The sequence below is a fragment of the Colletotrichum truncatum genome (assembly GCF_014235925.2).
Source record: "Colletotrichum truncatum strain CMES1059 chromosome Unknown Contig_0008, whole genome shotgun sequence".
NCBI lineage: Eukaryota > Fungi > Ascomycota > Sordariomycetes > Glomerellales > Glomerellaceae > Colletotrichum > Colletotrichum truncatum.
Genome location: NW_027222405.1, coordinates 3430763 through 3452675, shown reverse-complemented (window position 1 = coordinate 3452675; position 21913 = coordinate 3430763). Strand labels below are relative to the sequence as shown.

General features: G+C 51.0%; 8 protein-coding genes across 8 annotated transcripts; 2 read left to right on the top strand and 6 right to left on the bottom strand.

The window, feature by feature from the left end:
* Positions 1 to 125: 125 nt before the first annotated feature.
* CTRU02_212435 (DJ-1/PfpI family protein) lies at positions 126 to 845 on the bottom strand (the record flags this gene model as incomplete). Its single annotated transcript, XM_070205840.1, has 1 exon — positions 126 to 845. The coding sequence occupies one exon, from the start codon at positions 843 to 845 to the stop codon at positions 126 to 128; it is 720 nt and encodes a 239-aa protein (XP_070060653.1).
* A 522-nt stretch (positions 846 to 1367) lies between these two features.
* On the bottom strand, positions 1368 to 3237 carry CTRU02_212433 (Catalase 1; the record flags this gene model as incomplete). Its single annotated transcript, XM_070205839.1, has 8 exons — positions 1368 to 1435; positions 1502 to 2000; positions 2075 to 2362; positions 2412 to 2535; positions 2584 to 2591; positions 2641 to 2733; positions 2790 to 3154; positions 3207 to 3237. The coding sequence occupies 8 exons, from the start codon at positions 3235 to 3237 to the stop codon at positions 1368 to 1370; spliced, it is 1476 nt and encodes a 491-aa protein (XP_070060652.1).
* A 1337-nt stretch (positions 3238 to 4574) lies between these two features.
* On the top strand, positions 4575 to 6513 carry CTRU02_212432 (glucose-methanol-choline oxidoreductase (SMG1); the record flags this gene model as incomplete). The annotated part of the gene is made up of 4 exons (XM_070205838.1): positions 4575 to 4623; positions 4681 to 5825; positions 5882 to 6222; positions 6264 to 6513. The coding sequence occupies 4 exons, from the start codon at positions 4575 to 4577 to the stop codon at positions 6511 to 6513; spliced, it is 1785 nt and encodes a 594-aa protein (XP_070060651.1).
* A 156-nt stretch (positions 6514 to 6669) lies between these two features.
* CTRU02_212431 (FAD binding domain-containing protein) lies at positions 6670 to 8476 on the bottom strand (the record flags this gene model as incomplete). Its single annotated transcript, XM_036726938.1, has 5 exons — positions 6670 to 7581; positions 7639 to 7697; positions 7751 to 7886; positions 7965 to 8279; positions 8345 to 8476. 5 exons carry the CDS (start codon positions 8474 to 8476, stop codon positions 6670 to 6672), a joined length of 1554 nt encoding a protein of 517 aa, XP_036581182.1.
* A 1550-nt stretch (positions 8477 to 10026) lies between these two features.
* Positions 10027 to 11292, top strand: CTRU02_212430 (uncharacterized protein; the record flags this gene model as incomplete). The annotated part of the gene is made up of 4 exons (XM_036726939.1): positions 10027 to 10552; positions 10609 to 10726; positions 10788 to 10855; positions 10937 to 11292. 4 exons carry the CDS (start codon positions 10027 to 10029, stop codon positions 11290 to 11292), a joined length of 1068 nt encoding a protein of 355 aa, XP_036581183.1.
* Positions 11293 to 12632: 1340 nt separating this feature from the next.
* On the bottom strand, positions 12633 to 14538 carry CTRU02_212429 (cycloheximide resistance; the record flags this gene model as incomplete). The annotated part of the gene is made up of 3 exons (XM_036726940.1): positions 12633 to 13769; positions 13819 to 14202; positions 14254 to 14538. The coding sequence occupies 3 exons, from the start codon at positions 14536 to 14538 to the stop codon at positions 12633 to 12635; spliced, it is 1806 nt and encodes a 601-aa protein (XP_036581184.1).
* A 2628-nt stretch (positions 14539 to 17166) lies between these two features.
* Positions 17167 to 18148, bottom strand: CTRU02_212428 (F-box domain-containing protein; the record flags this gene model as incomplete). The annotated part of the gene is made up of 3 exons (XM_070205837.1): positions 17167 to 17267; positions 17328 to 18054; positions 18107 to 18148. The coding sequence occupies 3 exons, from the start codon at positions 18146 to 18148 to the stop codon at positions 17167 to 17169; spliced, it is 870 nt and encodes a 289-aa protein (XP_070060650.1).
* Positions 18149 to 19948: 1800 nt separating this feature from the next.
* Positions 19949 to 20502, bottom strand: CTRU02_212427 (glycoside hydrolase family 61 protein; the record flags this gene model as incomplete). Its single annotated transcript, XM_036726942.1, has 2 exons — positions 19949 to 20101; positions 20182 to 20502. 2 exons carry the CDS (start codon positions 20500 to 20502, stop codon positions 19949 to 19951), a joined length of 474 nt encoding a protein of 157 aa, XP_036581186.1.
* Between the last annotated feature and the right edge of the window lie 1411 nt (positions 20503 to 21913).

Below are 21913 nucleotides of genomic sequence, written 5' to 3'. Positions count from 1 at the left end.
AATCTTATAGTGTATTGCACCGAAGAGACGGGCTGACGATAAATCTCCTCAACAAAACATAATTTCATTATTGAAAAATTCTGCAGCTAGCAGTTCCAGTAAACAAGATTGATACATGAAACACACTAGTATGAGTCATAGTAGAAGAACTCATGTGTCGAGATCTGCTTGCCAGAAGAATCATGTCTCTTGGAAATGACATTTTGCACTCCGTTGACATCCCGAGGCTCAAAGTCGAGTCCCCTGGCAGAGAGCATAAAGACGTCTTCACCGTAGTTTTCCTTCATCCAGTGTGAAACCATGTCCATACCAGTGACGGCTCCTGCAGCAGTCCAGATGTTTCCGTCGACAATCCACTTCGCCTCCCGTGTCCAGTTAACATTCGGGTATTGCTTCCTAGCCCACTCGTACTCCATGTTGTTGATCGTGGCTTTTCGCCCATCGAGGGCTCCGGTCAGAGCAACTACACCAGATCCAGTGCAGTTGGCAAAAACGAGCTTGTCAGCAGCTACATGTCGGCGGATGTAGTCGGCGAGCTTAGAATGGAGGTTGAAATCGGCCAGATTGGGACCGCCGACGATAAGTATGTCGATTTCCGGGGCGTCGTCGACGGTTACAGTGGGTGTGATGAGCAAGCCACCAATGACCTTCACAGTATCTAGAGTAGCACCGATGTGATGAAACTCGATTTCGGGAGCTTCCGATGTGACCTTTTCGCCGACAGGGCCAAAGAATGCAAGCCCTTTGGCTAGGTCCTTGGAGCCAGAGTTCAGGACATCGAGTATTCCGATGACATCGATGGCCTGATATTCGTAGACAAGAGCTCCAACTCTGAGGCGAGACATGGTGACGGGGATCTGCTTTTGAGGGAAAAGAAGTGAGATACAGTGATTCAAGAGTTTCTGGAATGTTGTGGATGTGTTTGCAAGTGAGGACGTTGTTGGGAAAAAAAAAACTCGAAAACAGGAGGCGAATCTGGAAAGATTATATACCTGCGGGAATAGTTCGAGCGGGGGGCCAAAGCCTGAAATGAAAATTCGATTACGAACGGGACATACGCCGTGAAACGGTCGATGATGATGATGGTGCTGCAAACTTGTGATACACTCCGAGTTCAATCGGCATTAAACGTGATGGCTTATTTTTTTGCTGACGCTTGGACTTGTTGAACAACTGGGATTTGTCACAAGTTCCGAATTGAATCGGTGTTTATACTATGGAGCCCCATGCAGTGTGTGCACCAGATTTCTGGCCGGACTTTCAACATTCTATTAACTATCGAGTAAGGTTACAACTCAGTAAACACAGAACCCCCAAAACACCCCTAGTGGTAGACAAATGATAGCATGTGGTGCTACCTGGTTTTCTTAATCTGTGCTCTGAACAGCCTTTTTGATCTTTTCGCCCAAATCAGGGGATACCTTGGCAAACATATCTAGGGAGGACTCAAGTTAGCCATGGTGCACTATTAGTCGGCTTATTGATCGAGAATTTCACTCACCAAAAGTCTTCTCCTGAACCGCCGGCTGGGCGCTTTGGAGATGTCCCGCAATATTGGCAACAAGAGCTTCCTGCTGGCCAGGCTGTTTCCCAAGGACCTCCCAAAAAGCCCGAGCTTGGACGAAGTCAGTGTCAGAAACCTGTGACGTGAAGCCGCACACCCGTCCAACCCAGTTTTCGTGTCCACCGAGAGCGTATCCGTTGGCACCTTGCTTTCCAACAAAGTTGATCGCCTTCAGGTCTGATCGCACGTAGTTTGGGTCTCCACCGTAGTTGTCACCAAAGGTCATGAAACCGTCGCGCTGATAAGGGCAGTACACGGGAGAAACAGGCTTGTTGCAGGGGAGCTGCTGGTAGTTGACGCCCAGGCGGTAGCGGGCTGCGTCGTTGTAGGCAAACATGCGGGCTTGCAACACAGGGTCTGCAGAGGGGGCAAATCCAGCGACCATGTTAGATGGTGAGAAGGCTGCCTGCTCAATGTCTGCGAAATAGTTGGAAGGCTACCAGCAAGAGCACATGTCAGCGGGGCCACCCGAGGAAAGAAGTGCTTGCTTGCACTTGAAATCAAACCTACGTTCTTGTTCAGCGTGAGTTTGCCCACTGGGATAAGGGGATAGTCGGCATGCGGCCAGACTTTTGTCATGTCGAAAATGTTCCAGCGATACTGCTCTGCGTCCTTCGGCTCCATAACCTGGAAGTGTACAGTCCAGGAAGGGAAGTCACCTTTCGCAATTGAGTCGTAAAGGTCAGCAGTATGGCAGTCAGGGTTTTCTCCTGCAATCTTGACGGCTTCGTCGTTGGTCAAGTTCTGAACTCCCTGGTCGGACTTGATGTGAATCTTGACGTAGTAGAAAGTGCCGTCCTAGGACGGTTAGTGAGCTGACACCATGGGATAGCAAATGGAACCTCACATCTTTCGTCAGTTTATAAGTATGTCCACTATAAGCGTTCAGGTGCCTAACACTCTTCGGAGTACCTCTCTCGCTAAAGAGGTGCAGAAGAGCATGGATTCCTTCTTGGTTGTTGTTGTGAAAGCTACTTCTGTTAGCAATGAAAAGTGACGGCTAGAATCATCAAACGCACTCCCAGAACTATTCTTAGTTAGTAAAAGATCATTAGGTCATTGATTGGGCTTCTTACCATAGTTGAATCCGTACAATTTGTTGCAGGATGCCGTTTGTGGCTTCGGTTAACTGAAGGAAACTTGATAGGGTCACGAATGAAGAACACAGGCTACCAATGTTTAGAAATGCGAAGTCAATTACCTGATTCGAAGGGTGGTCACTTACAATACTGTTAAAAACCCAATCTTGGTTTCCCTCCTCTGTGAAAATCTTCATGCCCCAGCCACGCACATCGCGAACGGTATCGGCACTGCCCCTTTCAGGTCCCACAGTAGAAACTCGGAGAAGGACCTTGGACTTTTTCCCAATACCATTCAAGAACTTGGCCGAAGTGAATTGCGAGACATCGTGTGTAACCTCAAACTCGCCAAACGCGCCAGCAGCCCTGGCGTGAACAATACGCTCTGGAATGCGTTCACGGCTGAAGTGTGCCAAAGTCTCGATTAGCTGTGTATCTTGCAACAGCATTAAGCCCTTGACTGAGTTGCCACCGAAGTGCTGCGCTGTGGCAGGGTCGGCATAAGGGACGCCTGAGACAGTGTAAGCTTCTAATGCTAAAGTAAGTGAAAGGATGAAGCATACCCTCAGCAAGAGTGTAAGTTGGGGTGGCCATAGTTGCTTTATGACTATTTCAAGATAAAGATGTTGTAACCGGCTGTATTATATGATTAAAATGCACAATGATATAAGTACGAAGAAGTTGCGAGGACGGGAAACTATGAAGTAGTCAAATGTTGATGGTGAAATCTTAACATCACAAGCAAGCACCGTCCTTATATACAGGTTTAACGCCAGCTCATCATGGCCTCGTTTTTCAAGTCTCTCATCGATTTTCGCCAAATACGGCATCACTAGTGTAGCGGCTGCGCGCTGACGAGAGCCAGATTGGCGACTGGCGATACGTCATCAACGTACACATCTGCCGTGAACCCGGAGAGAATCAAGCATTCCGATGCATGCATATCTGCAAGGGGTATTACAAAGTGCGACAAGCCTTTGCTTGGAAGTCCCATTCTGGAGTTGGTGAGAAAAGAAGCGTTGTGGAAACCTTACTGTAGAGACTTAGGGGATTTGTTCGGCATGTGGGCGTACAACACTCAATGTTCTGTCGAGATCAAAATGCTCAGTAAGCTAGATTATGGCATCGCTAATTGGTTGACTGGGCTGGATGTTGATGCCGAAGGGCGAAAAAATGCCGAAGCAGGACCCGATATTTCGGAGCCGAAAGTCGGGTCCCACTCCCCCGAATCTAGTAGCTGCCGTGTTTTCCATCCAAGTGGACAGTTCGACTGGAAAAGAAACACAACGTCATGGCGTTCCGTCTGTCACCAAATACAACAGTGTATTTGTCTGTCTGGAACATTATTGAGTTCCGGCACGTATCGGCAACTGCGTTTTGTGATTGATGAGTGGTTCCTGGCGGAACTCCGCAGGGGCATGTCATCAATATCCACTTAAATCATTCCCTCGCTAGTTCAACTGTTCAGAATTCCGCATTTGGCCAGCAAGACGTCTCAATCCTAGAGCCTCTCCGTAAGCACCTATTACATACCGTCTCAATGCCAGTTTAGACATCCCGGCGACTTACGTACGATTGGTCTCCACCGGTTCAGAGGTTCCGTGTCATCATGAACGTCAGCCCTGTACGGCCCGACGGCATATTCGATATCCATCAACTTAATCTTAGTGATCTAGTTCGTGAACTCCGAACATCGATCATGGCGATTCAGAAATTGAATGTATAAGTATGGCTTCAAGCTGCTATCGTTGAGAGTTTATTCCAACTCACACACACACACACACACACACACACACACACACACACACACACACACACACACACAAAACATCAAGCAACAATCAATCACCAAGACTACCTAATTACACCAATTAATCCTACAACTTAATCATAATAACAACTCCATCATCAACCTAACAACATTAATCAAAATGACTGTCATCAACAACACCAAGGACTTCGACTTCATTGTCATTGGCGGTATGTCACGGGCTCTCCTATATCTCCTACTCAACTAGACACTAACCAGTTCTACAGGAGGCACCGCTGGCTGTGTTGTCGCCGGCCGACTGGCTGAAAACCCAAATGTCAACATTCTCGTCATCGAGGCTGGTGTCAGCAATCCCAAGGACAACGCAGCTATCATGACTCCTGCGCGCGCATTCGAGCTCCGCGGCAGCAAGTGGGACTGGGGCTACAAGACTACAATGATCGACCGCCCCGAGTACACGCGCATCGAAAAGCCCAACACTCGCGGTAAGGTACTTGGCGGCAGCAGTTGTCTCAACTATTACACTTGGATCCGCGGCAGCGCAGCTACCTTCGATGACTGGGCACCCTATGGCGGCGACGAGTGGACCTGGGCCGGCTGCAAGGAGTATTTCGACAAGCCTGCTACCTTCCACGACGACCAGAAGCTGTTCCCCAAGCACTTGCAGCATATCGGTACTTCCGGCCCCATTCATGTCTCCCCCGCTGAACTCGTTTCCGAGGCTGCACCCTTCCGTGAGGCGTTGAAGAAGGCCTGGGTCAGCAAGGGTGAAATCCTCAATGACGAAATCTACGACGGCGAGATGCATGGACTGGCTACTGCTGTCAGCTCCATTTACAAGGGAAGTCGCTCTTCCAGCTGGCGCTACCTTGAGGGTAAGAAGAATGTCACTGTTCTCGGAGAGACCAACTCTAAGCGTTTGGTGTTCGAGAATGGCAAGGCCGTTGGCATTGAGGTTATTGGACCCAACGGCGAGGACCTGACTTTCCGTGCCAAGTACGAGGTCATCGTCTCTTCTGGCGTCTACGAGTCGCCCAAACTTCTCATGTTGTCCGGCATTGGCCCGAAGAAGCACCTCGAGTCTTTCGGCATCGATACTATCGTTGACTCCCCCCACGTCGGTCAGAACCTTCTCGACCACCCCATCATGCCTCACGTCTTCAAGCTGAAGGACGGCTACGGTCTTGATAAGCACCTTCTTCGCGCCGGCCCTGAGAAAGACGGAGCTGCCTCTGCCTACCGCTGGAAGAACAAGGGCCCCCTCAGCAGTGGCCTTCTCGAGCTGATTGGCCTGCCCCGAATCGATGACCGCCTCAAGAACTGCGAGGAGTACAACGAGTACCTCGAGAAGAATGGTGGTGTCGACCCCTTCGGCCCCGGTGGCCAGCCTCACTTTGAGATTGACTTTGTCGTAAGTGCTTCCATCCATTGTGTGTTCCATTAGTCAAACTAACATGAGTACTTTAGCCTATGTTCTGCGACGCATTCCAGTGGCACATCCCCACGCCTCCTCAAGGTGACTACTTCACAGTCATTGTCGACCTGCTCCGCCCTCTCTCACAGAACGGCACTGTCAAGCTCAACTCGACCAACCCGCTTGAGCAGGCTAACATCAACATCAACTTCTTCTCCAACGATCTCGATCTCATTGCCATGCGCGAGGGTGTCCGCTTCGTCGATGACATCATCATGAATGGCGAGGGTATGAAGGACATCATCGAGAGTGATTACCCCTGGCCCATGCCTCGTTCTTCCGACGAGGCGATGATCAAGATGATTCTAGAGCGCTCCCAGACTGGTTTCCGTAAGTGAATTTTAATCTTTCTTCCCTGATTCAGAACCTTCTTGGCTTCATGGAAGATTGCGACGCTGACTGCGGTATTTGTTCAGACCCTTGCGGTACGACTCGTATGTCTAAGAACATCGACCAGGGTGTCGTCGACAGCAAGCTGCAGGTTCACGGGGTCAAGGGCTTGCGTGTGATTGACGCATCTGTTATTCCGGTCATCCCTGACTGCCGCATCCAGAACGCAGTCTACATGATTGGAGAGAAGGCTTCGGACATGATCAAGGCTGCTTACCCCGAGCTGTACCAGTAAGCGGGAATGGCAGTCCAGTTTCAAGCACTAATATAGATATCTGTACCACACGGTGGCATTTTAGAGTTCGGTCGGAGTTATAGAGTTAGATTTGTTAATTTATATTAATGTGCTGTTATGGTTTCGCTTCCTAAACCTTGCAGTTGGTTGCCACGGCTAATCAGAATCCGAGATCTTGAATCCACCCGAGACACGGGTCTGAAAGAACCCTGTAGGATCATATGCCTGGGCAGTACGGTTCAACAAAAACCTATCAGAGCCGATTGTCCACCAGACATCTTGCAGAGGGTTGGCGTAGTTCAGGTACTTCCACCGGAAACGTTGATGAGTGTTGGCGGCCCAGGCGGACAGTGTGGACTCGACGGCATACTGAAGCTTATCCGTTATGAGCTGCTTGTGTTCCGGCGTTGAGAGTAAGGCTTCGGCTTGAAGTACCATGGAATTCTCATAAAGATTTCCGTTCAAGTCGAGAACGTTTTCGCCGTTGCCTGCATAGTTGGTAGGCAGCGGTGTAAGGAGAAAAATGACTTGGTCGCTCTCATTGAGTGTGTCCTTGACACCCGCAATGAGGTCGTCAAAAACTTCAATCACCTTACGAGCCATGGACATTGAAGCATAAAAGGTCATGGTGAACCACACGTTGTACAAGCCGAGCTTCCCCTGCAGCTGTGTCACAAGACCTGAAATCGGAGTGTGAGAGCGAGTGTCGACGATGGGGGTCAGATCTTCCAGTCCGACGAAAGAGGTGGAGTTTTCGACTCCATCAACGTTTGCCAGTACGAAGGCTACAGATGGACCAGTGGCGGGACTCCAAGTCAGGGAAACAAAGCCGTGCTCCGCAGGAACTTGCTCGTTTCTTTGGACCATCGTGGTAAACTTCTCGAGAACAGGCTCAGCTTGGTTGTAAGGGAACGCTACGATTCCACCATAGGCGTTTTGAGAAGGGAAAGCCTGAAGGTCAAACCTAGTCACAAGACCGAGGTTGTTCAAACCGCCCTTGAGCGATCGCCATAAATCATGGTGGCTTGTCGAAGTGGCTGTTACAACTGTTCCGTTGGCAAGAACAACCTGTTTTAGTCTTGTCAGCAGCTTCGTTCTTCATCTTCTTTGATACATGGAACTGACTTCGTAACTGACAACATTGTCGCATGCAAGACCATGTTTTCCGGACTGCCAAGCAAATCCTGTCATGCATTAGCCATGCTTTTATCAAGGCACCGAACGTTCATCGACCTACCACCCCCGAGCAGGAAACCACCAACACCAACATGGCCTTCGCGACCACCAGTGACCATGACACCTAATTTCTCAAGCTCAGTGTACACATTGCCCCATCTTGCTCCTGAGCCAATTGAAGCGATGCCATGGCCCTTCTACGACTCGTTAGTCATCATGCTTCATGAATCGGAGCCTACGTCGGAGCTGTGAGCTCTTCCCGCGGACTATCTCACCTCAGTGCCAGCATCCTCGCTATAAGTCACAGTATTCAGCCTCTCCAAGTCGATAGTCACACCATTTTGAGCGTTGTTGTTCGGTGCAGGAGAATGGCCACCACTTCGAATGGCCACAGTCCAACAGTTGCCGCCCTCGGCACTGAGTGCCTTGAGTCCGGCAGAAACCTGCTCAGTAGTTTCCGGCTTGAAAATGCATCGAGGAGTAACTCTCTGGATGGCCCCGTCGTAGTATGAGTTGAGGGTACTTGCGTACTCGCTGTCGTCTGCGAAGTATAGCTGCGCTGCTAGGCCGGCCTGGGTAAGAGCGGCACACTTGGAGCTGTCAGCAAACCTGGTCATGGACAGCTTTTCTTTTACTATGAAATGGGGGTCCTTACCCCTCGGCCCAGGGTTACGTTGGTCTGTCGAATACCCACTTGGGGATTTGCAGAGGCAAGCCCAGAAAGGGCGACCACTGCGAGGGTGGCTGAACAGAAGAAATGAGAAGCCATGTCGAGCTGCGGTCGCATTCGTAACACAGCCGTACGTCGAAACCTTCAAATCCCGTGGAATTAAGGGGTCGCCGATTTTCTTTTGAAAAGATCTTGGGGTTTACCGCGGCTCTTATGATCCGGAGCACAAGATCGAGAGCGAAATAAGGCATGGCCCACACACTTTCGCTTGGGTGTCCTGGAAATCATTGTGTGGCCGCTAACCGATCCACGGGGGGCCAAGTCGCCGGTGTGGTCCCCAGTCAATGACTGTAAACATCTATTGGTAAGGCTCATCGACCTTCTGCCGTATTCATGTGGGCACAGCTGCGCAGCATGAAATCCATGTTAATGGCGGAATGCTGATAGGTGGGTATTGCAGCCGGTCAGTCAAAGGAACGAGCTTCGCCGATATCTATTTGATTACTGCATATGCGGCCGTATGCAAGGGCAGCCAACGCGCATTATTTTTCTCTGCTGCCACAACGTCGTTGCCATGTCGCCCTACGGGGTGAAATGGTAAACCGGCCTCGGCTCTCTCTGAACAATGAAATGTCGAACGATTCTCATGAGTCGTTCCTGTGGATTGATGGATCCTTTACGGGACTTGTTGGTTCTGCCCATGTGGCATAATTGGTTCCTACCTGCCTTGCTGCCCACCTCCGGTGCCTCCGAGCGTAGGGATAGGCCTCCTATGATCAAGCTAACCGGGATAAGACCGGGGTTCGGACCCATCTGGAGGAGATAATGAGGGGCCGACCCAAGATCCATCGCCCTCGGTTGCGCACGGCCGAAAGCGGATGATGCCGACCAAGTGGGTTGCTGGAGGTGGAAGCTTTTACCCTAAATGTGTATGGATTCCGTTGTGTACTCGGTAGATTCGGTTCGAAAAGTGAGATGGATCAATGGAGGAAGTCAACGAAGGGCTATCATTTGATCCCATTTCATAGATGGTTTCTTCAGGATCTGATTTTCCGATAAATGACTAAGAGTGTAGCCCAAAAATTGTGAGAGTTTGTTTATCTTTCGCTGCCCTGCTAAAATGAGTGTCAAACGTTGATTGAAAGGGCAGTCAAAACAAGAAAGTAAAAGGCACAGCACATTATGCAGTATGCGTCTGCCCTAGTACTACGTAATAAAGCCCGCCGCGCGCATACGCAGGATCGTGGGTCCGGTTGCGCCAGGGTCCATGTGAAAACTTCAGTCCTGCCTGCTGCTAAACTTTGCTCAGGACGGAATTTCTCTGTTGTACTCGGTATGGGGGTGCAATCGTGGGACGTAAGCTGTCCACACACATAACCAGGTTCAAATTGTACGGCCCCGCAACCTCATCAACTGCAGAAACTTACTGGACTAGCTTTCGGAGCCGAAAGTAGGAAAAAAGAAAGCGGAATATAATTTACCTCAAATTGACAGCTTGTGACAGGCCTTACGTAAAGTGCCAGACCTGCCAACGATGGAGAAGAGACGAAATGTCGTACGACATACAAATATGTTGTGCCTTTGCGTTTCCAGGGACTCGGGAATGCTTCGATTTTGACGAATTTCTGCGCCTCCCATCGTCACTTGTTCTGCCCACAGCTAACATCATGTCTGAAGGCGCGATCATGTATCCGATGCCCTCCGGGGACCCTTCGATAGCTACGTTGGTGTTATCGTCCATATGGACTATGGTCTTGGTAACGACGGTCTTCCTAGGGCTCCGTATCTACTGTCGAGCTGTACGGACGGCAAAGATGTGGTGGGATGACCATCTTCTAGTGATCAGCTGGGTTTTCCTGCTTATAGCAGTGAGTCTGCAGACGGTCATATATCGAAACGGTTATCTCGTCACCACTTTGTCAGGTCCGTTGATAATGCCGGTAAACCTTTCTGCCGACACGTTCACGAAGCTATCGTTAGCCTTTAGCAAAACTTCTTTCGCACTCACTCTATTACGGTTCACAGATGGCTGGGCCAAGTATGTCATCATCATAACGACGGTCATCATGAACGCGATGTGTATTGCCCACTCGATTCTGGTATGGAGGGCAAATTGTGGCGCTCCAGACCCACACACATTTGAGCCGTGCTGGTCTGCTACCAGCGGACTTTGGATGAATATGGTTGGCTCAAGTATGGATTGCATCATGCTATCGTTATTAACTGTATGGACTGACTTTATTGTGTAGTTATTTCCGCTATTACAGATTTTATCTTGGCCATGATACCGATCAAGGTTGTCTGGAGCTTACAGATGATCAAACGCGAGAAAGCCGGAGTGGCCATTGCCATGGGCATTGGTTGTCTGTCAGTGAAACCCCTGTTGCCCATCATACTGGAAGCACCACTAACCTTTGGATGGATACAGAGCTGGAACTGTGGCTATTGTGAAGTCAGTTGAGTCATACCACGCTGCGAGGGCTGTAGGAGTCGAGTGTAAGTTGCTGGCGTTCCTGTCTCATCTCCTTTTGTCCCTTTTGTTCTCAAGAATTACATACTAACAGTCTTGTCATCCAGTTTCTCGACGACTCGCAGTGCTTAGCATCTGGATCAATGCCGAACCGAACGCTACGATAATAGCCGCCTCTATCCCCGTGTTGCGCGTCTTGCTCCGGGACGCAAAGGCCTACTACGCAGGCAAATACCGCTCGGGTAGCCACTACATCAAATCTGACGGAGAATTCCATACCAACACCACTTCCAATGCTGTTGTAGTATTAGGAGATACGAATGACGGCGGCGATGAGACTACTCCGCAAAGCAACGAAAGGCACGCCGACAAACACGTCCTGGAGGATGGCGTGACAACCTTTGAGATGGGACATAGCTGGAAGGTGAACAGTGTTATCAATGATACAAAGGCTTCATCTTGATGGGATAGATACAACATAAGGCGGGGGAGTTATGATATTTATGATACCCATAGAGCAGGCTTATAAGAGAAGGAAGGGCAAAGTGGGCGTTATTGATTGTGCTGCCAGAAACATGTCGAGGCTAGCCCGAAGCAGTCTCGAATAGATAATACTTTCTTTTGTATTGCAATGCCCTGTCTTATGCATATACCGTAAGACCGTTTGTCCAGCACTGGGTTCCGCAGTACCAAACATTGTGGACGATTGCAATACCTCCCTCCAACTTCCCTAGACCTCCCGCAATTAGACGTGGCTCGTCAAAACTTCAAGGTGGATAGTCCAAAGTTCAAGATGCAAATAATAGCCCCTGTAAATGAACATTCCAATTCGTGGAAGTTGAACTTGGCTACCCTCAACCCACGTTCAATATTCACTGTCACAATACTGGACTTACCTAAGCCACATCCCACAACGCATAGACAACCTCGAACTGACTCCATCTCACACGAAGATCAGACGACACGGCCCCCCAACATCCGTATCCCGACACAAGCATTCAAATCAGACGGCACGAGTCAACATCAGACGATACTCACTCCCCCCTCCCCCTGCAACCATCCGCCTCCGCGAGCTCTCCAACTCTAGTCCCCTCCAAGCCACCACCCACAAAATTCCTGAACGAACATAACTAATGGTGAACAAAAGTCACAATCTCAGCATCGCAACACCAACAAAGTACAAATTAGCATCGTAAGTATCAAAGTCCACATAAGTTAACTCCGGCTAGACCCGAGAAACATCCCGTACGGATGAAACTCACCCCCTCCCCCCCCAACACGACCGTCCCGCCGGAACGCCCTACCGCTCCGACCAGGTCACCGCTGCCACAGTCAAGCTTCACAAGATATCCCAAAACGGCTCCCGTCGTAACGTTGCAAAGGACAAAAAGTGAGCGTGGTGCATTCATTACTTGCCGTCTGGTATAAAAGAACCATACGAAAGACGCTACACTTCCCCCCCCTTTGCTTTGCTATTACGACATCCAACCTCATAACCGCGCCCCCTCCCGTTCTCCCGTTTGTCGCGTTCAGACGTATCAATCTCCGACGTTTCTTAACATCTGGTATCTTGAACAAAAGAAATTAATGGACGCGAACCTCCTCATACAGTCATCTTTCGAACAGTAATCCTTCGAACAGTAATCCTTCGAACAGTCATCCTTCGAACAGTCATCCTTCGAACCCAAACACAACCCAAGTCTCGATACAGATCTCGCACACGCAACAATTAGGCCGTTTGTTTTCATGAAACCCGTCAACCCCGCGCAACCCCGTGAACAAAAGGAAAGTTTCGTAAAGTACTTAATCCGTATCAAAGAAGCTTCCCGTCCTCTTCAACATGCTCAAATCAACCAGACCCATCACCTTCCCATCCAATCCCCTGACGTAATCGTCGTAGAACCACCATACGCTGCAGACTGCCAGGCCGATGATGATTTGAGAGACTCCCAGCCCGACAACCGTCGACTTTAGCCCAGCCCACATGACGATGGCGTTGGGGATGGTCATGACGAAGATGCCAGCGAAAAGGTTGCGCCAGCAGGTCACACCGGCGTCCATATCGGCTACGTTGCGGAGACAGACGTTCATGTTGGAAGAGGTGAATTGCGTAGAGCGCCAGATGATCGGCCGAATCGCCATGTCGAGGACACTCGCACCCGCTGCAAGGAAGCCGAGAAGTAGAGATATGAGTGGGAACGACAGCTGAGTGCCGACCCCGTCGGTGGCGAACATGGCGGAAGGCACGTCGGCTACGTCGGACATGACGTGGAATGTCTTCAAGCCGAAGGCGAGGATGCCCGCCGCAGCTAGAACAGTGCCCCCAACCAGGGTGCAGACAATGTCGCAAGGAGAGCAATTCGGGCGCCGCCTGCGGTAGAATGCGAATCCCATGATGGTGAGTACAACCAGAATAAAGGGGGCTACCATCAACCCGCCCAAGGAGGAGGCGGGAAGCATCCACGGCATGGGGAAGAACAGCAGTGAAAGTGACTCGGTCAGGCCCCACAACGAGCAATACGGCAAGAATGTGACGACAAAGAGCACGATAGTCGTCGGCGCAGCAAATGCCCGGGGTGCCTGGAGGATCGTTCGCAGGTCCATCGTACCAGAGAAAGAGACGGGGCGCATCGTGCGGATGTAGGCTTTAGCATCCTCAATCGTCGGCTTGCTGAGCGGCTTCGGCGGCACAGACACCCACGGCGCCGAAGACCCAGGAGTCGGCGCAGGGCTGCCGCTGAACCACCGATCGAACGCAGTCTCGGGAGCGCCGAAGACGAGGAGTGGAATGGCGAGGATCTGGAAGACGTTGATGATGGCGAACTGGATCGTGAACTGGCCTGCGTTCTGCGAGGCGAGGCCGCCGAGGATCGGCGCACCCCAAGTCGTTGCGACGGAGAGGATATTGTAAACTGTGATCCGGGTGTTGCGCTCGTGTTCCTGAACGCCGTTAGCGCTAGTGAAGGGTTAGACTTGAGAGGACTCATACGAAATATGTATCCTGGATAGAGCCAAGGACAAGAGTGTCGAACGCGCCCCAACCCAGGCCTTGGAAAACGCGCGCTCCCATACACTGGCCGAAGCTGCCGCCTGCCGCCATATTCCATATCGCGCCGATGAAGATTAGAACCATCGACACCAGGTACACCGGCCTTTTACCCCAGATCTTGGATGCCATCAGACTGAAAAGTCCCGTGAATGACGAAATCACGAGCGGCACGGCGGTCAACGAGGCGACGGCTGTATATGAGACGTTGAACTGCACGGCTAGAACGCTGTTGACGCTGACACATGCTGTCTTCATTCCCCCAACCAAGCCGACCGTCATCAGAATCGCAAAGAAGTTCAGTTCCTTCTTCCACTGTGGCCAATTCTGGGTACGCTATCAATACTTGTCCTCACATATACTGCAGAGTAAACTCACCAGAGGATCATCAAGGTCATCAGTCGGTTGAGGGCTCAGCTCAGTCTGAGCGTGCTTTCCAGTCCCATACTTGATCTTCCGTTGACTCGTCGTCGTTGAGAAGGAAAGCCTCTTGGTCGAACTCGTCATCGGGCGGAGAACATTCTCCTTCGGCGGCGGCGGCGGCGGCGGTCCGGCGATTGACATCCTCGCAAGCGACACTCTATTACCCATATGCTCCGCGGCATGGCTCTCTTTTGGACGAGCCAAACCGCCGTCACCCTGATCCACGTCCTTCTCCATCATGTGTGCGTATATTATCGAGTTCGTTATGTCGTCCAAACGTATTTCTCAAACGGAGTCCAGCTCACGGCAACGGTAAAGACTGAACCAGCAGCAGTACAAGAACGAAAGAAAAAGAAAAAAAAGATAAGACAAGAAAGAAACAAAAATCCCAATCGGTGGAGTATGTTGAAGAAAGAACGAGCCAAAATGAGGGGCAAGAAGGAAATATGATCTTGAAAATTAGATATCAGACGACCAAGACCAACATGCTCTGGCCCTGCCGTCCTGCAGCTGGCATTGCATGATGAAAGATGGAAACTTCTGGTTGGCGTTCCGGTCAGTTTCGATGGAAAATCCTGTCAACTAGGGCTTGTTCGTTCCCACGGCTTTGAGCGACCCGATGCGACCTCACGGACCCGGGCATGAGAGGTTCCTGGGCGGGCAGGCATCATGCACGCGGCGTAGGCCAGGAGTTCGGTCCCTTCTCCGAGTCACCACTGGACGAGAGGGGTTTACAGGGGTGCCAGGCCTGTCAAACGGCCCCCATCCGTGTGCATGCTTGGACCGTCGGCGGCCTGGGTGGATAAGGGACTGAAACGTTCCTGATGCTGGGACTGTCTCTAGGGTATATTACCACTTGGCTGCCTTGGTCGGCGGAACTTGATATTGAAAGACCTTAATAAAGTAGGCTTAATATTGAAGAGGCTCAAAATTAGCGTCGTTGTGGCGACACTTTGAATCCCGCCGAACGGGCTTTGTGCACATACGATGGCTAGTGCTGCGGAACGATAATCTGACCAAGTGATAGGTATTCATGTGTAGATATACCTTGGCGAATGATACAAGGTTGACAGTGATAGGTAAGATTGCGATGCATTTAGTGATCTTCATCATCTGCTTTGGCAGGCAGGGAAAAAGCCGGCCACGCGTGTCCGACCACTGGATGCGGATCCATTACGCTTGGGTGCATATTTCTGCAGAAGCTGGCGACAAGAAGCACGTCGCTCACACGTCCCATGTTCACTTGTCATCCGTTGTGATGGAGTTGCCAATGTGGTCCCCTTACAATCTGTCTCTCCGACTCCTCCAGGATGGTGTCTCGTGGTTGTCGAAGCGTACTATCCGGAGCCCTTTTTTCTCTGGTTCTTCAACTTCAACTGTCGGTCTCGGTAAGTTGCGTCCCTTGGGGGGAAGAGCCCTGGTTGCAGGCCGTTTCGAAAAGCCCCCAAGAACCAGGGCCCCCTGCCAGTTCGCCAAACTGTCGCAATGGCCATCTTTAATGGCCAAGATGGCGGCGTTGCAATTAAAGATGGCGATGCACTGAGTTTGGTATGCGATTACTGTGTATTGTTCGCGGTTTCGCCTTACACGCAGGATCCTCTCGTCCGAGCAATGGCCTGGATTCGTCCAAAGACCCTTCTGGGCTAGCTGTAATAATAAAGTTGCCGTCAGCGAAGCTTCTATCGTCATCACATGCGTCTGTCATCGATTGGACAGGTTGCATTTCATTTTGACTGCCAACTGCTGAAATCCTCAACGAATGTACCGTATGCCGCGTCTACATTTGAGAGCTGTCTCTCCAGCGAGAAATTAGACTTGGCCTGTGACGTTGTCCCAGCGGCTTCAGTCTCGGCAGCTTCGGTTGATCAGGAGAGCGAGCCCCACAACGGCGATCATACATGGTGCCGTCAGATGTGTATGGAGCAGCCTTGAGGAATGATGAAGATGTTCATAGCGCATGCTTATTAGAATCAGTTCTAAAAAACCTTAGCGATCACGTCCCCAAGGTCGTGAAGATCTATATTGCATCCTGCATCCCATTGATCATTGCAGTTCCCCTTTCCCCAGGTCCCGAAGAGTATCTCCGTGGTGTAGCCCTTTCTAGGTCCCCCCCAAACGCCATCTTGAATATTCCATTGTAGTTGTGTATGGTGCATTTCTAGCCCGATCTTCGTCATAAATCCTTCCTCATTACTACTGGCGCATGATGATAATGCCAAAATGCTGAAACGATCGACCTGGCATTTCAAAGCATTGCATGGCAGGCCTGGCAGCGGCAACACCAATGAAATGCAACACGTTTCGTTAGGTAGCGGCCTCCAAAGTCTAGGCCACCTCTTTCGACAATCGCGCTTTATAACGTTCGCCTCTAGAGCTGGTTGTTGTGATTCAAAGTGTGTTAATTTTCCCCGAAAAGGACGTGTCATTACATGACAGCAACGGCGTGTGGGAAGTAAGGTCGCATGGCAGGCGCCATTAAGACCGTCTCGACCGCGTGGGCACTCTTGGTGTCGAGTTGCATGACGAAACCTACATTAGGTGAACAATTGTAAGTAAAATGACCAGGAAAGTGTCTGTGACGTAGTCGCGTATGCTTTTGAGGCTTAATCGGTTCTTCGTCATATAGATGGCCGCTACTCAGTGGTCAGACGGTGAGAATCGGTATAGCCCAAAAAAGGGTTGACCGGCCGCGGCCAGGGCGGGCCCGATGCAGGTCGCCCCCTGACCCTGCTCCAGAGACATTTCACTGCTGTTATCGAAACTTTTCTTTCAGCGTTTCGCCAGTGAAGCCTGCTGGCAGCATTGGCCGGCTGATAAGTGCTGTGTGTGTAGATAACGGCCGGTATCGGCCGGGCAGAGGGATACCCCTCAATAAGAAGTTATAATGATGGCTTTACCTGAATCGACAACCTCCTGCACCGCTGACTTCTCCATAGCCAGCAACACTTGGCTTGTGCGAACCAGCAACTCTGTTGGCATCGTCAGCTGCTTGCTGCGTGGGACGTGATAGTTCAAGACGCCAAACTCACCTTCGTATCGAAGAGAATATGTGACGGGCGGATCCTCATCCGTGAAGCGGGGGGCCGCCGTCCGCCCCGGGGTGATCGAAGTGACACTAAATCGTAGGCCTACGTTTTTGGTGGTGTCAGCCCACAAAATGGTGCTCTCGTCGCGCTGCTGCTCGCCGGCCGGTGCAACGGCGCACTTGACCGACATCCGCTGAAGCCAATGTCTCCAGACACGCACTACGCTGTTTTCAATATTGCTATGGCTAGCGAAGATGCCGGGACTTGGGCCCGTCTTAACCAAGCTGGTTGTTGTACAGAGCTGCGAAAACAGCTCGCCCTCATCCAGGCAGACTTCTTGGGTGACTGGCTGGTCGCCGACATCTTCTTGTGGAGCCGGGGCACCGGGCATGCGGCCGGAGTATATCCTCCGCATGCGCCGTGTCTCTTCCGAGACAACTGGAAGAAAGTGCGAGTACAGCTGAGAGAGGTCGCACAAATCCAAGTCCTCTTCACCGGCCCACGTGCGATTTAGGAAGTCGACTCCCATAAAGCGACATGAGATGGAAGGGGTTGATAACTTGGCACTCGGGTGATAGCTCTCCAGAATCATCTCGTGTCCTTCCAGCTTAGCCGTGTGTAGCAGACGGTGTTGCAGGATAGTGGTGGAGGTTGCATTGAAGCGGCGGTCGACGAGGGTCAAGGGGAGCAGCTCGCGGGATTCGAAGGTGGATAGGATCGCGATCAGGATCTAGAGTCCGATTAGAGGGCAATTTGGGTACAGAATGGATTGTAAGCCATACCTCGTTGGGTAACGAGTCTATCGGGGTTATGAGCCCAGACATGATATCCGTTTGTAAAGATGTAATAAAGGTAAAAGATATTGTATAGAAACAATGGCTCTTGTCGTTCAGGAAGGACCGAAATAGAACTCGGAAACCATATGAAGGACGGTCATATTTAAACCATTCCGCTCAGGTATTGAGGCTCGAAGCCACCGTCCAAAGAAGGAGGGCGTGCAGGGATACGAGGCAGACGTCAGGAACAATGGGTGATGCGATGGAGATGCCGAATGCAAGGTAGCCAATAGATTGGCTCCTACACACGGATGCGATGATGTGTCTGCTGTTTTGATTGAGTGGCACGACTAAGCTGACGCGAAGCTGGGTTTGCGGATAGAGGCTGGCAGAGGACAAGGTTGAAAGGAAGCAGGAGAGATGGGCAACTCAGTGATCGGTGGATGCGGTGACATGTCGGGCAGAAGTTGGATGATGCAGTACAAGGGATGCGCCCTGCAGGGTAGATAGTGAATAGCGCTGAGTGGACACCACCGGGCCGCTACGGAGACCAAACAAGGTGCTATTTCCAGCGCAATACCCGGCCGGCTACCATCCGACCGGTGTCGGTCACTCCTGCCCCTTGTCAATGATGGATGCAATCTTTTTCAGCAGGTACATACGTATAGCAAATAATAGGTGCTGACAGCGCATTGTGGCGCTCTCAGGGCTGTTGGGGAGGGTGCGTCTGAAGTAAGCTTTGCCTGGTTGTGGCTACCTGATCTTGCTGGGCACGCCGTACATAGTATAATCTTGTGCTCTCAGCTGCCAGAAGCAGTAGAAGCTGCACCAATCGGGATAAGCGTCTCGCTTCAGTGGCTAGCGTAACAAACCCGTGACAGCGGGCGACTTGCAGCGCTGCACCTCTTGTTTTTCGATTCTGCGAGCAACGGTCGCATAAGTCCAGCTTCATCCCCTCCATCTCCATCTATTGGACTAGAATCATCATCCTTTTCTCCAATCTAAACATCAGGCACCACCATTATCATCTCCAACGAGGATCTGATTTCCTTTCTTCTGTTTTCATCTGCTTTCATTTCTTGCCAACCAGCCAATTCAATGCGACTTCTTCCTCTCCAACAAGCCTCTACCCAGCACTGCTTCTCTGCATTGACCACTGTCTACCGGTTTTGTCCGACAAGGCCAAAAGTCTCGAGATAACATCATCATCACCCCATCCCGATCGTCTCACGAGTTGCGAGCCTCCCGAGTCAGAACCCACTTTCGTGGTCTGCCGAGCAAACAGGCGGTGGGAGCCTCAATCTCGGTATTCATCCAAGCACCACAACGATGTTGACCAGCATCCCTAACCCACCATCTCGCCGGTTTTTGTTTTCTCTCCGAGTTAAGAGCGAACCTGTCAACACCATCGCCCACCATCCCTGCAGGCTTGTTTCCCGCTCTAAAGCCTTCCCTGACTATTCCCTGTTGATCCGCCGAGATAACAAGCTCGTGGCGTGACCTTACCCTAGCTGCAGCGCCGCTATGGCGCGGAACCAGCCTGACCCAGCGTAACCTTGACGCTTTATGAGATTCGAGACCGCGGTACTTATATGCAGGATATTCCCCGATATGCATGCGTTTATCTCTCGTTATCATCGTACTATGTCTACGTCTGCGACTGAAAAACAAGAAAAAAGGGGGCCAAACAGAGAAGTTATTCTTATGAGCCAATCTCTATCGCCACACTTTGCACGCCCCTCATCATACCGAGCTCATTCTGTTAACATCCCTATCCTTGATCCGATCTCAACTCCATACCAGTAAACAAGGCGTGCATCATCGCACCAACAAAGTTCTAGCCTCTTCCTAAGCGGACACTACGGCAGGTCCCGGAATGGTGTACTCGCTGAACCCATTGCCCCAAATGTCAACCTGAATACCAGGATCTGACGCGCTGTATGCGCCAGGGATTTTGACGCCGGCCGGTGTCGTGCTGCCTCCGCCGGAGACTCGAATTTGCTGGAACAAACCCACATGCGTTAGCTTCCGAGAATGCCGTCTGAACCGACCGGGTGTGTGAGGCAAAGGAAACAACTTACATAGCACGTCATGTAAAACTGTGCTCCGCCCGGCTGCGAAGCCGCGTGTAGGGCGATAGCCTCAGCTCGGAGCAGGTAGTCTCCGGCCGCCAGACCTGCCGGGATCAAAACCTCAAACTTGCCGCAGTTCTCGTTGAGTACGTCGGTGCCCCACGTTTTGTCCGCCGCCGTGTACCCATATTGGCCGATCTTGAAGAAGTCTGACGACCCGTCCGCCGTTGTCGCGTCGGGCACTTTGCTCAAGTACACCATGACAGGACCGTAGTGGTTGCCGCCAATGGCTGGCCTGGAGCAGTCCCGTTCGCCAGGCTGCTCGTGCATTTCGACAGAGACGGTGCTGCCCGCTGTGAATACGAATTAGCAACTAGCAAGTACACCATGTCTGCAGCTTTCTTGCTGCGCTGCAACCTCTTCGATCTCGGTATTGTGGGTACTCACCTGGAACCTCGCAGATACCGGGGACGCCCGTGGCTCCGCCGACATTGCACCGCAGATCGTTAGACGAAACATCCGTGACGGGACTGTTGCTCGGCTGGACGATGGTTAGTAAGTATCTTGTGGATATCGTGGGTCGTCCTACAGGAAGTCTAGCGCAGCTACTGTCCTGATCCTGACTACCAACCCACAGCTGTTGGAAGGTCGCGTGACCGAGCACTGTGCTGGCCGCGCTTAAAAACACCAGCTTCGTAGAGGCTTTCATGTTCGCTGGTTGATAATTAAACTTATTGGCAAGTGGATGAAGCTGCAGAAATGTTGATGGCCCTAACGGAACTAGAACTATGGACGTACTGCTCCTATTTATTCCTCCTACATCTTTGAACGACCATAGTATCACCTCGGACGCTCTTCTTCCATCTACTAATTCGACTTCTTCATACTATCACAGCTCGCCATCAACTCTTTCTCCAGAAACCATTCTATCGTCCGTCAATCGATCGGCATCGGAAAGAGCATCCGGACAAAGTGGATCTCTTCCTTACTACCGATACCAAGACGCCGAAGGGAGCCGTGTGAAACGCATTTATCCAGCCACTCGGAGCCCGTCTTACTCTCGCTTAATGCCTGTGCCGTGTCTTGTTGTTTCCTCTTGATCACCACGTCAGTCGATCAATGCCTTTTTGCATCACGGAGGCTTCACTGCGTATGGGAACTTGGCAAGCCTAGATGTCTACGATTTGTTGGTGCAACGCGGCCTCGAGTTAATTCAAGGTCGGCCTAGCGTGATGTGTGTTCACGGCTTTTTCGGCTTCAAGATGCAAACTTGTCGATCTTTAATATGTGTGCCGTTTGCAATTTCAACTTCAGTGCTCCCTCCGACGTGTACCTTGCCTTGCGCTGTGGTAATAGGCGTTGATGGTATCTTGTTCATGCATTGCAACATTCGTCACATGATGTGTCCATGGGTGCCTGTGACGTAAAAAATACATTATTAAATATCCTATAGTAAGAATAACAAGCAGCTCTGGGCACCTTGTAGACTGTGAGATGACACCGCTTCCTACTTATCTTGAGGACGTTTTCCCTCGCGCCGCTAGATACGAGTTGGTCTGCATACCAACGGGTGCCAAAGGACCTGGCCAGAGCTGTTCAAGCTTAGGCTGGACTGTGTACAGCACTTAAGTTAATGATATCTCTGGAGTAAACCTCATGTCACGTCACCAGATGTTCAATCTTCTCGGGCACCTAGAGTGATGCGAGCCTTAGGGAAATCATCTCATGCAAAGTGTCCACT